Source organism: Colias croceus, chromosome 15 (assembly GCF_905220415.1).
Source record: "Colias croceus chromosome 15, ilColCroc2.1".
NCBI lineage: Eukaryota > Metazoa > Arthropoda > Insecta > Lepidoptera > Pieridae > Colias > Colias croceus.
This window is the reverse complement of record NC_059551.1, coordinates 7831548-7845533: the sequence shown is the minus strand read 5'-3', so window position 1 is coordinate 7845533 and position 13986 is coordinate 7831548. Positions and strand designations below refer to the sequence as shown.

General features: G+C 36.4%; 1 protein-coding gene across 2 annotated transcripts; it reads left to right on the top strand.

Annotated features, from left to right (window-relative positions):
- The first annotated feature begins 357 nt into the window (after positions 1-357).
- LOC123697875 (serine/threonine-protein kinase mTOR) lies at positions 358-12141 on the top strand. 2 transcript variants are annotated; one of them, XM_045644435.1, is made up of 11 exons: positions 358-742; positions 827-1624; positions 2152-4733; positions 4812-4984; positions 5055-5340; positions 5414-7300; positions 7825-7913; positions 8091-8217; positions 9283-9648; positions 9923-10237; positions 10431-12141. In XM_045644435.1, the coding sequence occupies exons 1-11, from the start codon at positions 523-525 to the stop codon at positions 10866-10868; spliced, it is 7281 nt and encodes a 2426-aa protein (XP_045500391.1). In that variant the 5' UTR covers positions 358-522; the 3' UTR covers positions 10869-12141. The 2 variants fall into 2 exon arrangements, with proteins under 2 accessions (XP_045500391.1, XP_045500390.1); XM_045644434.1 differs by lacking the exon at positions 8091-8217 and having other exon boundaries at positions 7825-8040.
- The last annotated feature ends 1845 nt before the right edge of the window (positions 12142-13986 follow it).

Sequence of the window (13986 nt, the reverse complement as noted above, 5' to 3'; positions counted from 1 at the left end):
AATGACGAATTTTCAATATTAATTTAGTTTAATTATTATATTGGAAGCAATCTTAGAAATTAACATTTATAATAATCATCATATTTTTTTTTCATTCTTTTTCTATTCCATGAAAATGATTAGTCCGATTATTCTGATTATTTATAAAGTATTCTTATTTTTTAAATTTAAACTGAAATTTTAAATAGATAATTCCAATTTCTAACGAAAACTAATTGAAATTTGTAAAATAAGGCTGCGTTTTGAAACAATTAAACGAACTGTAAAATTCCAAAGTTATTTTTTTTTTATATATTTAACATCTATCGTAATTCGCAATCGTAACATCAACTTCACTCTCTTACCAAAACTAAAACGTCAAAGTAATAACGTGAGTTCAGTGTTTATTTATTTTTTGGGAATAAAAATTTGTAAGAACTGATCATTGTTAAACTAGGTACTAAAGACCTATATGACCCAAGCCGTCTTTAATTATATTAAAATGACTTAAAGTGATAGTGTGCTGTATATTATCTATCAAAGATGTCGAACCAGGTAGCTGCATTTGTAGCGGGTTTAAAATCCCGAAATGTGGATGTTCAAACGAAAACGGCAAGAGAATTGTATCACTTTGCTAAAACTGAGCTGCGTGAAGTTCCACAGGAAGAGCTTACTCAGTTTCTCGATGAATTTAATCACCAAATATTTGAAATGGTTTCTAGCAATGATGTTCATGAGAAAAAAGGAGGTGTACTGGCGATAGGTTTGTATTATTATTAAGTGAACATTACTCAACAGTTTTTTAATATCATCTTCGTAATAATTCATTAAAATATATATTTTTCAGTATGTCTCATTGGAGGTGACTGTGATACTACAAAGACTAGAATCACTAGATTTGCTAATTACTTACGAAATCTCCTACCGTCATCCGATGCAGGAGTAATGGAATTAGCGGCTAAAACAGTCGGGCGTCTGGCAACCGTCTCCGGGGTCAAAAGAGCTGAATATGTAGAATTTGAAGTAAAAAGGGCATTTGAATGGCTTTCTGAAGAAAGAAACGAAGGCAGGCGTCATTCAGCTGTTTTGCTATTAAAAGAACTTGCTATTGCTATGCCAACATATTTCTATCAACAAGTTTCTGGGTTCTTTGACCATATTCTTGTTGCGTTGAAAGATCCTAAACAGCAAATAAGGGAAGCAGCTGCCAAAGCTTTACGAGCTGGTTTCGTAGTGACAGCTCAGCGAGAAACTGCAAAGCAGTCTACAGCAAAACCACAATGGTATATGCAGTGTTATGAAGAAGCAATGCTGTCCTTTGAAGATGTTCCAATAAAAGAAAAGGGTATTACTAAAGAGGATCGGGTTCACGGAGGGCTCTTAATCTTGAATGAATTGTTAAGATGTTCTAATGCAATTTGGGAGAAAAAATATTCACACTTAATGAGAAGCATTGATACTCAAAAAGATATAATAGTATCGGATGATATTATTTTTATTAGCACTAAGCTCCACAGTCCTTCAGTAAAGAGAGGCTACTTGTGTGATGGATTTAAAACAGAAAATGTGCAATATCCAGTTCCTATATATGAATCTGAAGTATGTAAAAAACTTTTGTCTGAGAAAATTGAAAGGATTTGCCATGGTATGTAAATTTAAGTCTATTTTTAAGGTTTTTAATCTTTCTTATTCTCCTATTAGGTTGGGGAAATTGAGTCTGAAAAATAATTAATTATAGTAGAATGAAACCAATTGGAAAAGGAAGAGAATGCAACAAAAAATAAGAGCAAAAATAAATTATGACTTTGCAGTGGTTCTATTTTACTATAGATAAAATGTATTTACATATAAAATAGAGTCTGTGTTCATACTTACTGATAATAATTCAAGAAATGCTAATTGGATTTTGCTATTTATTATTGGTTAAATTTTTCTCTGCATGGATAAGAATAACAACTTTTTAATTTTGATAAACTTCTAAAAAATTACACAGATAGAGCCAGCAAAAGCAGCTGCAGGGAGCAGAATAAAAATAATGAATAATATTCATAATTATAATATATTAATATGTTTTGATAAGAAATGTTTTTTTTTTTCAATTATAATAATAATTGTTTAGTGACTTATAATTCAATATTGTGTAAAATATTATAATTATTCTATTTATTACAGATGTGATGGCCCAAAGGTTGTTGAAGCTGCAAGGAGTGCCACAAATACTTCTTGTTATAATCCCAAGATTAGCTGCATTCAATAAAGAATTATTCTTGAAGAAATATCTTAATTCAACTATGCATTACTTATTAACTTCAATAAGGAGTAGGGAGAAAGACAAAAACATGGCATTTACAACACTTGGCCTTATGGCAGCAGCTTTAGAGGGTGATATAAGAACTTTTATACCAAGAATTATGGATGTTATAAAGCAAGCATTGCCCGTCAGAGATAGTCAAACAAAGAAAAGGATATGGGTCGATCCATCTATATTTGCCTGTATAACATTGCTAAGTAGTGCTGTAAAAGATCTTGTTGTAAGAGACATTAAAGAAATACTTGATGCTATGTTTGCAACTGGTTTGAGCCCATCTTTAACAATATGCATGAAGGAGTTGAGTGAAAATTTACCCTCACTTAGAGCAGAAATATCAGAAGGCCTTTTGAATATGCTCTCTTTAGTTCTTAGGAATAAACACTTTTTACATCCAGGAGTGCCTAGGAGTTTAGAACAGCAGATGAGTAATATAACCCTTGCAATAGAACCACAGGACACGGCAAGCATTGTTTTAGCACTGAGGACATTAGGAACTTTTCATTTTGAAGGGCAACACAGTTTGCTCATGTTTGTCCGTAGATGTGCAGATCACTTCTTACAGAGTGATCAACAGGAAATAAGGGTTGAAGCTGTGAAAACATCAGCAAAACTTTTAGCAGATGCTGCAATAAGGACAATGAAAACTCCTTCAAAGACACTCACCATGTTAACAGCAGAAGTTGTTGGCAAAATGCTAATTGTTTCCGTAACTGATCCTGATTACGAAGTGAGATACTGGGTACTTGAATCTCTAACACAAATTTTCGATACACATTTAGCGCAAATAGAAAATCTTAGCTTTCTGTTTATTGCTATGAATGACGAGCATTTAGAAATACGAGAATTAGCAATTTGTACCATTGGAAGATTGAGTACAGTTAATCCCGCATATGTAATGCCTGGTTTAAGAAAGACATTAATACAGTTTTTGACAGAACTAGAACATTCGGGAATGAGTCGGAATAAAGAGCAAGCTGCTAGAATGCTTGATAATCTTATTTTGCATGCTCCTAAACTCGTGAAACCTTACATGGAGACAATTTTAAATGTTCTGGTACCAAAATTGAAAGAACCTGATGTTAACCCAGGTGTTGTCATCAGTGTTCTTAAGGCAGTAGGAGATTTAGCTGATGTTCATGGTGATAACAGTGGCCTTAGGAAATGCCTTCCAGAACTTCTTACAATCCTTCTTGACTTACTTTCCGACGCAACTGCGACAGAAAAGCGTAGCGTGGCTCTATGGGCATTTGGACAACTAATTAGCGCAACAGGATATGTTGTTACTCCATATACAGACTATCCAAATTTAATGGATGTGCTTCTAAATTTTCTGAAAACTGAACAGCAACCGAAAGACAGACGTGAAACAATTCGAGTATTGGGTTTACTGGGCGCGTTGGATCCTTATAAACATAAATTAACAAAGAGTAGAAAGGATGGGCAACCTAACTCAAGCTTAGTCCCAGTGGCTGATAGTAAAGCTGAAGAAAACAATTTTGACATAACTTCAAGTGAAATGTTGGTATTGATGCCAACACCAGTATTGGACGAATACTACCCAGCAATTGTCATTTCGACTCTCATGCGTATATTACGCGACCCTACGCTTCAACAACACCATACAAGTGTTGTTCAGGCAGTTACATTTATTTTCCAATCCCTTGGTATTAAATGTGTTCCATATATTTCCCGAGTTACTCCTAGTCTCCTATATGTCGCTCGCGCTACGGATAACATTGCTTTCCGTGAGTTCCTATTTACACAGCTCGCCAAGTTAATCGCTATCGTCAAACAACACATTCGAAATTATTTGGACAAAATATTTGATCTTATTAAAGAATTCTGGACTCCCAACAGTCCTTTGCAGCCCACATTAATATTACTCGTAGAACATATTGCAATCGCACTTGGCTCAGAATTCAAAGTATACTTACCGCAATTAATGCCGCAGATACTTCGCGTTTTGGCGCATGATACTAGCAAGGATAGGGTTGTGACTGAAAAGTTGTTGTATGCATTACAAAAATTCGAAGATAACTTAGATGACTACATGCATTTAGTAATTCCTTCCATTGTAAAGTTATTTGATGCAACTGACTGTCCTATTCCTGTTGCGAAAGTCGCAATGGAAACGGTTGACTATTTGTCTGATTCATTAAACTATAGCGAACTAGTATCAAGAATAATTCATCCCCTCGTTCGTAGTTTGGACACTTGCTATGCTTTGCGCACAACAGCTATGGATACCTTGTGCGCTTTAATCGTTCAATTAGGTCGAAAATTCACCGACTTCATACCTCTTGTACAAAAGGTATTGGTAAAGCATAGGATCCAACATCAAAATTATGAACTATTGCTATCTAAGCTACAAACAACGCCAATGCTAACTTTGGAAGAATTTCTTCAAAGTACCAGAAGAAAACCGAGAAATAATAATCAAGAGGTTTGTGTCATATCTTTATTCAATGGTGACGTATTAATTAAACTGTGGTTTTTTATTTACAAATGTTAATATTTTCAGGCTCGTATTGTAGCATGTGACACATCGCAATCGATTCGAAAGCTTTACGTGAACGCGCAAAGTCTTAAAGTGGCGTGGACGGTCAGCAGTCGCGTATCCAAAGACGATTGGTTGGAATGGCTCAGACGTTTTAGTATCGGTCTGCTAACAGAATCACACAGCCCAGCATTAAGGTAAATGGCCAATTTACCTAAACATATATTGTTTTATAAGCTAATGTTTATAATTTTTAATATTTTCCAGAGCATGCCTTGCACTTGCGCACAATTATTCCCAACTTTTGCGGGATTTGTTTAACGCGGCCTTCGTGTCGTGTTGGACAGAACTGGATAGTCGGTCACGCACAGAACTATCGAATGCTTTAGAGCAAGCGCTAACTGCTCCTGATGCTCCGGAATTAGCGCACACTGTTCTGAACTTAGCAGAATTTATGGAACATTGTGAAGGTGGTGCCCTACCTATATCCACACATTTACTTGGCGAAAGAGCAATGCATTGCAGAGCGTATGCCAAGGCTTTACATTATAAAGTGAGTAATCATTTGAATATTACTTTGCACTCATTTTTGCTATTTAAACCACAAAATTTTATTAATTTGACAGGAAGAAGAATTCCGCAATGGTGCAACTTCTCAAGTTGTAGAGGCTTTGATACATATTAATAACAAACTGCAGCAAAAAGAAGCTGCTGAAGGATTACTCGAAAGAGTTATGACACAAAGAGAAGCAGGCGATACAAGCTTAAAAGTGCAGATTCGATGGTATGAAAAATTGCACAACTGGGAAAAGGCACTAAACCTATATGGAGAAAAACTTAGCAATGAAACGGACAATATTGATGCTTGCCTTGGAGAACTTCGATGTTTCGAAGCGTTAGGCGAATGGACGAAATTGTACAACACTGTCTCAATGTGGTGGCCGCAAATGACTGACGAAGAAAAATTCAAAGCGGCGAGATTGGCGGCCGCTGCTTCTTGGGGTCTCAATGAATGGGATTCTATGTCTAATTATGTCAACTTCTTACCCGAAAACACTCAAGACGGAGCGTTCTATAGAGCCGTTCTTAACATACACAATGGAGATTATAATGTATCAAAATTATACATCGATCAAGCACGCACATTGCTTGATTCAGAATTAACGGCCGTCGCTGGTGAGAGTTACCAAAGAGCGTACGGAGCATTAGTTAATGCTCAGCTACTAGCGGAGTTGGAAGAAGTTATAACATACAAATTAGTTCAAGAGCGAAGAGAATCGATTAGGCAAGCTTGGTGGACAAGGCTACAAGGTGGTCAACGGCTGGTCGAAGATTGGAGTAAGATTCTACAAGTTCGTGGTTTAGTTTTAACGCCGCAAGAGGACATGGCCACTTGGTTGAAATTCGCATCACTTTGCAGGAAGAGTGGCGCACCGCGACAAGCTCACAAAACGCTAGTGATGCTCTTAGGAATAGATCCCAGTGAAAATCGAGACAAACCGCTGCCATCCCACGAACCGAGGCTAACACTCGCATATGCAAAACATTTGTGGGTGGCTGGTGATAAGCAGCTAGCGTATGATCAATTACAGCGTTATGTTGACAATGTGGATAATGGTGATGCGGAACATTGCAGATTACTTGCTCGTTGTCACCTAAAGTTAGGCTCTTGGTGCGAGTCGTTGTCGGGAATTAATAGACAATCTATTAAAACGATCCTGCGCAATTACTCGGCTGCTACAGAACTTTCCTCCGATTGGTACAAAGCTTGGCACGCTTGGGCATATATGAATTTCGAAACTGTACTATTTTACAAGCACCAAGAAGGAGATAATCCTCCAACTTCTGTAGATGTGAAAGCTTCAACTGAATACATACAAATGTACACAGTGCCCGCCGTAGAAGGTTTTTTCAAGTCGATCAATTTATCGCATGGTAGTTCTCTCCAAGACACTCTGAGATTGTTAACTTTGTGGTTTGATTATGGCCACCATCCGGCAGTACACGAGGCGCTCGTTGAAGGAATAAGAACTATCGAAATTAACGTTTGGCTTCAAGTCATTCCACAATTGATAGCTAGAATTGATATACCCAGAGCTTTGGTGGGAAAGCTTATCCATTCTCTTCTCATTGACATTGGCAAGTCGCATCCCCAAGCGCTTGTTTATCCGCTAACCGTCGCGTCGAAATCCTCATTTGTTGATCGTAAAAACGCTGCGAATCAAATTTTGAAATCAATGTGTACACATTCAATTAATTTGGTCAATCAAGCAGCGATGATATCGGAGGAACTTATCAGAGTTGCTATTTTGTGGCATGAACAGTGGCATGAGGCTTTGGAAGAAGCGTCTAGACTGTACTTTAGTGAGCACGATGTAAAGGCAATGTTCAAGACGTTGGAACCTTTGCATGCGATGTTAGAGCGCGGGCCGCAAACTTTGAAGGAAATATCGTTCAGCACCGCGTATGGAAGGGATCTGAATGAAGCTCAAGAATGGTGCAATAGATTCAAGGTATGTATTTTAATTAACTTTTTGAAACTGCTCAAGTAAATTTTGAGTGTATTTTATCTTCTAGTATTTTAAAATTAGTGAATAAAATGTTTAATAATTATAAATCACCATACTACGAAATAAGAATTATTGAAATCCTTTATTACGTTTCGTTTACCATTTACGTACAATAAACAAATCGAAACACATTCACGTTCAAACAGTGTCCGATACGAAACTCTGCCTATGTTTATATTAAGTAGAGTTTTACAATGAGCGATACAATAAATTTGGTACATTACTGCCGTGACATAAAGTGTTAAATTCAATTAATGTTTTATAAACTGCTCGTACATTTTTGAATCTAGTTGTTTGTCAATCTAGTTTCTTATAGTATCTTCAATGTTTTTACGCGACTTTAGAAAATTAAAATTAAATTCCTACCATACTAAAAACGCCATTTATTAATGAATAAATCACCAATGTGTGAGCGTAGACTATTTATAGTACAAGTAAACATATGTGTTAATCATCACCACCAATAGGAGTCCGGTCAAGTCCGCGACCTGAACCAAGCATGGGACCTGTACTACCACGTGTTCCGCCGCATCAGCCGGCAGCTGCCGCAGCTCACATCTCTCGAGCTGCAGTACGTCAGCCCAAGGCTGCTGGGCTGCAGAGACCTGGAGTTGGCTGTACCGGGGTCGTATGTTCCAGATAGAGATCTGATACGTATTGCGCATATACAGAGCAGCTTGCAGGTAAGCAAAAGGGGTAACTTGGATTAAAATACTGGGTAATGTTTGCTGACGTCTCTCGAGCTGCAGTACGTCAGCCCAAGGCTGCTGGGCTGCAGAGACTTGGAGTTGGCTGTACCGGGGTCGTATGTGCCAGATAGAGATTTAATACGCATTGCGCATATACAGAGCAGCTTGCAGGTAAGCAAAAGGGGTCACTTGGGTAAAAAAAACTGGATGTTTGATGAATTAATTCGAGCTGCAATAAGTTTTTTCCATAACTGCTGATTTACTTATAAATAATTTATTCTGTTTGTAAAAACAATTGTGAAGATATTTTTTAGACCCATCTGTCATAATTGCTCCATATTTATGACCAACTAGCAGTCCGCCCCGGCTTCGCCCGTGGTACATATTTACGTTTTCTCTACATAAGAACCATCCTCGTACTTCAAGGAATATAATAAAAAAAGAATTAACGAAATCGGTTCAGCCGTTCTCAAGTTATGCGCTTACCAACACATTTTGGGATTCATTTTTAGGGTTCCGTAGCCAAAATGGCAAAAACGGAACCCTTATAGTTTCGTCATGTCCGTCTGTCCGTCTGTCCGTCTGTCCGTCTGTCACAGCCGATTTACTCGGAAACTATAAGTACTACAGTGATGAAATTTGATGGGAATATGTGTTGTATGAACCGCTACAAAAATATGACACTAAATAGTAAAAAAAAGAATTGGGGGTGGGGCCCCCCATACATGTAACTGAGGGATGAAATTTTTTTTTTCGATGTACATACCCGTGTGGGGTATCAATGGAAAGGTCTTTTAAAATGATATAAAGTTTTCTAAAAAACATTTTTCTTAAAGTGAACGGTTTTTGAGATATCAGCTCTCAAAGTCGTAAAAAGTATGTCCCCCCCCCTCTATTTTTATAACTACGGGGTATAAAATTCTAAAAAAAATAGAGGTGATGCATGCTAATTAACTCTTTCAACGATTTTTGGTTTGATCAAAGTATCTCTTATAGTTTTTGAGATAGGTTGATTTAACTGTAATTTATTATATTTGCTGCTACGGAACCCTTTGTGCGCGAGCCCGACTCGCACTTGGCCGGTTTTTGTTATTATATTATAGATTTTGACGAGTATTAGAGAATTATTTTGCACACCAAATTAAAAACATATAATTAAGTTCGTTAAAATCGTCTTACGTCTTTAAACTATAATTTCGAGTAAATATTTTCTGTCAATTTAATAAAATTTCACAGGTCATCACATCAAAACAGCGGCCGCGTCGTCTATGCATACGCGGTTCGAATGGCAAGGATTACATGTTCCTGCTCAAGGGACACGAGGACCTGAGACAGGACGAGCGAGTGATGCAACTGTTCGGTCTCGTCAATACTCTCCTACAAGCTGACCCAGATACTTTCAGACGAGATTTGGCCATACAGAGATACGCTGTTATACCTCTGTCCACTAATTCAGGGTTAATAGGCTGGGTACCCCATTGTGATACACTGCACTCCCTGATTAGAGATTACAGGGATAAGAGGAAGATTCTGCTGAATATTGAACACAGGATCATGCAGAGGATGGCTTCGGATCTCGAGAAATTAATGCTGATGCAAAAGGTATGTACAATTTTAAAACTAACTTTATTAATTAACTACTTATCGCCTATAGAACATATTTTCTCGCTTATTGTCCTGATAACTGACAGTCAAGCATGCTTTTCCTTATGTAAAATGTAGATATTTGTGATAAAATTGATTTTATTGGGGTGTTGTTATCAAATCAAAATATATGCTATGCAACTATAAACAAAGTTCGGATTCGTTTTGATAGTTCTAAATTTGCATTTATTATTGTATAGATGCTCCTCTGAACTATTGTCTACTTCCTTAGGTGGAAGTATTCGAACACGCATTAGAGCACACAGCAGGGGACGATCTCGCTAAACTATTATGGCTAAAGAGTCCCTCTTCAGAAGTGTGGTTCGAGCGCAGAACGAACTACACGCGGTCTCTAGCGGTCATGTCCATGGTGGGGTACATACTGGGGCTCGGGGACAGACATCCGTCGAATATAATGCTGGATAGAAAGACTGGGAAGTTCCTGCATATTGACTTTGGGGACTGCTTTGAAGTGGCCGTCACAAGGGATAAGTTCCCCGAGAAGATTCCGTTCAGATTGACCAGGATGCTCATTAATGCTATGGAGGTTAGTTGTGATAGATTTTTCGATTGAATTATTTTAGGTGCCTTATTAATTATTATTACTACTTTTTTAGTTCTTAAAAAGTAAAAAGATTGAATTCAACATTAATGACCTCTGGGAAGAATTATCGTTCAATGATTTCACCTCGTTTCGTAGATCTTTTAATTTTAATTCTTTCTATTTTCATTATCTCCAGGTAACGGGCATCGAAGGTACCTACAGACGAACATGCGAATCGGTGATGGAAGTGTTGCACCGACACAAGGACAGTGTCATGGCGGTGCTAGAAGCGTTCGTATACGATCCCCTCCTCAACTGGAGGCTCATAGATGCCGGGAGAAGGTCCAGGAATGATGCTGATCCATCATCAGCTGAAGGTGCATCCCCACAACCAAGTAGGAGTCGAGCTGCTCTAGGATTCAACGAAACCATAGACCAGCCAGCGGAAACTAACCTCAACAAGCGAGCGTTGGCCATAGTGAATAGAGTTCGAGACAAACTCACAGGAAGGGACTTCCCGCATATAGACGATAATTGCGTTTCCGTTCAGAAACAAGTTGATCTGCTGATACAGCAAGCGACGAGTAACGAGAATCTCTGTCAGTGCTATGTGGGCTGGTGTCCGTTTTGGTAGATTGAGCCTTATGTACGGACGGATAAGGCTCAATATTCGGTGCTTAAATTTTGCATTTAGCTACTGCGTTTGTCTTGAACTGATACGACTTAAATGGAATCATTGTATGCAGCTTTCAGCTTATAATATTGTTATATTTATAATGAACATCCGTATAAATCAAATTCACACATTCACAATTTTGTAACATTTATGTCGTATCATTTTAAGGCACTGCGTTAAAATATATAGGAAATATTTTCTAATATTTTTAGATTTGGAGTAAATTTAGCAAAGAAATAAACTAAAAAATTTTTGGGAAACTAAGTTAAAGTACTATTAATGAATAGTAATTTAACTCTAAAGATAAACATGCCTAGTCGATTAAGGTTTGTGTTAGTGTAGATTTATATTGTTTTGCACTTCGGATTTATAATTAGACAGCAAAAATATATTCTTCTGAATTTATTGTAAATTGACATATATTTTGGAAAATTATAGCGTGATAGTATGTATAATATATTTTGTATGTATGTATAATATGTTTTTCGTAGGCACTTAAAAAGTAATCACGTAAACTAAAAACATAATGACTCTATGATATCTCTCCCGTCTCTTATGTAATAACCCTATATTTATCTCGTTTTTAAATCACACTTCTTTTCAACCCGCAACCTTTTCGAAAACTTACTTTTTGATTTTAACAAAATAACATTCAGACTGCTCAAATATATGAATGCAAAATCCCATGCTCTAGATATAAGAACGTTGCCGTTTTGTTGTATAGGAAACACTCCTACTTAACTATTAACAAATATAACTTCTCCTTAAATACTAATCTGACATTTTCAATTAATTTGACGATATACCCACAGGAAGTGGAGATTCGCCGTTTTGGCATTAGTTCCTCGCAGTACCTAGTCAGACAATTATTTCGAAAATAGAAATAAAAATTGCTCTTATTTCCTATTGTGATAGCGTAACAAGTACTCTATTTATATTTAATGGAAAAATACACGCCTCTTGTTAAAATGAGCGTGTGCGTCGAGCGCACGTGTCAGAAGTGAAACTTCTTTGGCAAGATTCGAAAATACGAAAATCGTCGCCTTACTCGTGACTCGCCTGACGTGTCGGTATTACTATGACGCGACCTTGAAATTTTACTCTCAACGCCCCTAAAGAAGTTTCACTTCAAAAATCCTATACATATAAATAGTATGTAATAGAAATGTAATTGTAAGATATGGAATATGGGATACTTACTCATCGTACAAGCAGTCAAATTATTTTCTTTATTACTTTTTTTTTTTTTTTATTGACGATAGGGAAGAGCTTGACCACAATCTCGCCTGATGTTAAGCTGAGATGTGGTCTAAGATGGTACGCGCTTCCCTAGAAGGTACCTGTTCACTCTACGCTTGAAGACCCCCATATTGTACTCGTCGGGGAACACAGATTCAGGAAGCATGTTCCAGTCCCTCGCGGTTCGGATAAAGAATGTGGAATCGAACCGCTTAGTCCGGGTACATGGAACGTCCAGCATATGGCGATGCCTAGAATCTGTGCGCCTCGACGATCGATGAAAGAACGGGGATGGCGGAACAAGATCGTGCAGTTCCGCAGCGCACTCACCAATGTGTATCCGATAGAAGACCGATAAGCTAGCCACTCTACGGCGGTGACCGAGGCTCTGGAGTTTTCTGCCTACAAGATCATCGTCGTTAATGAGCCTCTTGGCTAATTACTCCATTATTATGGGCGTTTATAACTCAAATTGTAACGAGGCTATTAATTGATTCCCACGTACACAGCTTTTCTAAGTAAACTGAACATCTTATGACAAAAAATTGGACTCGTTTCAATAATATGAAACAAGATATAATTACTATTAATATCGGTTTTAATTGACAAAAAAATACATTGTTTCATTGTTGACATTGCATACTTAATATATAAGATTTTAAATCATTTATAAATAATTGAGAGCCTATTGAAATCAACTGAAAACTACGTTTCATTGTCGGTACTAAATTACATAAATTGATATTACTGCATGCAACGGGTCGATAAACTCAGTCACAACAAAGAATAAAGATTTTCTAATGTGGCAATCGGACAAGAAATAAAACTAATGCTTTTATTCGCAAATGAATTATATATTATTACTTAGGTAACTGTGTACCTATTCTTAGATTTAATTGCATTTGTGCATTTTTTTTTTCACCAAAATTGTTATTTTTCTAATTATTGTAAATATGTACAAGGTTTAAGTGATATATTTTGTAAGTTTATAATCGTCACAAATTACGTTTTCAGAGTCACATTTTGCACAATATGTAAGGTAATTTCCTTCCAGCAATTTGTTGACTTCAAATTACACATGCTTAATTTTATATTATTGCGATTTAATAAGAGTTTGTTATCATATCTTAGCTGCAATCAAAAACTACAATCGCTGTATTAAACCTCCAAAAACAAATACCACGCTCCCTCAACTAAGATAGTGTTAACTGAAATTAGGCTCATTGTTTTAAATTATTATATACTCATAATAATAAATGTGTAAAAGAAATCATTTTGAAAAGCCTTCAGAAGCACTAGTGTTGTTGCGTAGTTACAAATAATTTGAATAATCCATAGAATAAAATTCTATTATGTTATTTATCCATTGTATAATATTAATAATTGGCTTCAAATTATTAAATATATTGTATAAGATGAAAGGTGAAATTTCTCATTCTGTTTCTGTTTAAGATCTTAAAGAACTGTGACGATAGTTTTTGTTTAAATTACTTATATTTCTACTTATAACTAAAGGTTAGCAGTTAATATAATTATATATTTAAGGATTCGTTGTTTTTGTTGTATTCATAAGCCATACTACATATAATTAGTAACTAATTGGTAAACAAATATCGTGCTACTTTTTTCAATGTATATAGTTCTAGCATAATAAATATAAATTGGTTTATTTGTACCAAATGTTTTATTTCTAAGTAACTCTTCCCTTATTGCCTACCCCCATAATAATATTATATACCTAGAGATGATCCGAAGTGCGATTTTATCAGTATGGGTCATAATAATAATAATTGAACTAACCCGTACCTACAACAGAATAAATAGTATAAATTATGTA

Coding starts and splice junctions, on each gene's coding strand:
- LOC123697875 (XM_045644435.1), top strand. CDS start 523: ATGTCGAACCAGGTAGCTGCATTTGTAGCGGGTTTAAAATCCCGAAAT. Junction 7,301..7,824: donor AATGGTGCAATAGATTCAAG/GTATGTATTTTA, acceptor CACCACCAATAG/GAGTCCGGTCAAGTCCGCGA. Junction 7,914..8,090: donor CGGCAGCTGCCGCAGCTCAC/ATCTCTCGAGCT, acceptor ATGTTTGCTGAC/GTCTCTCGAGCTGCAGTACG.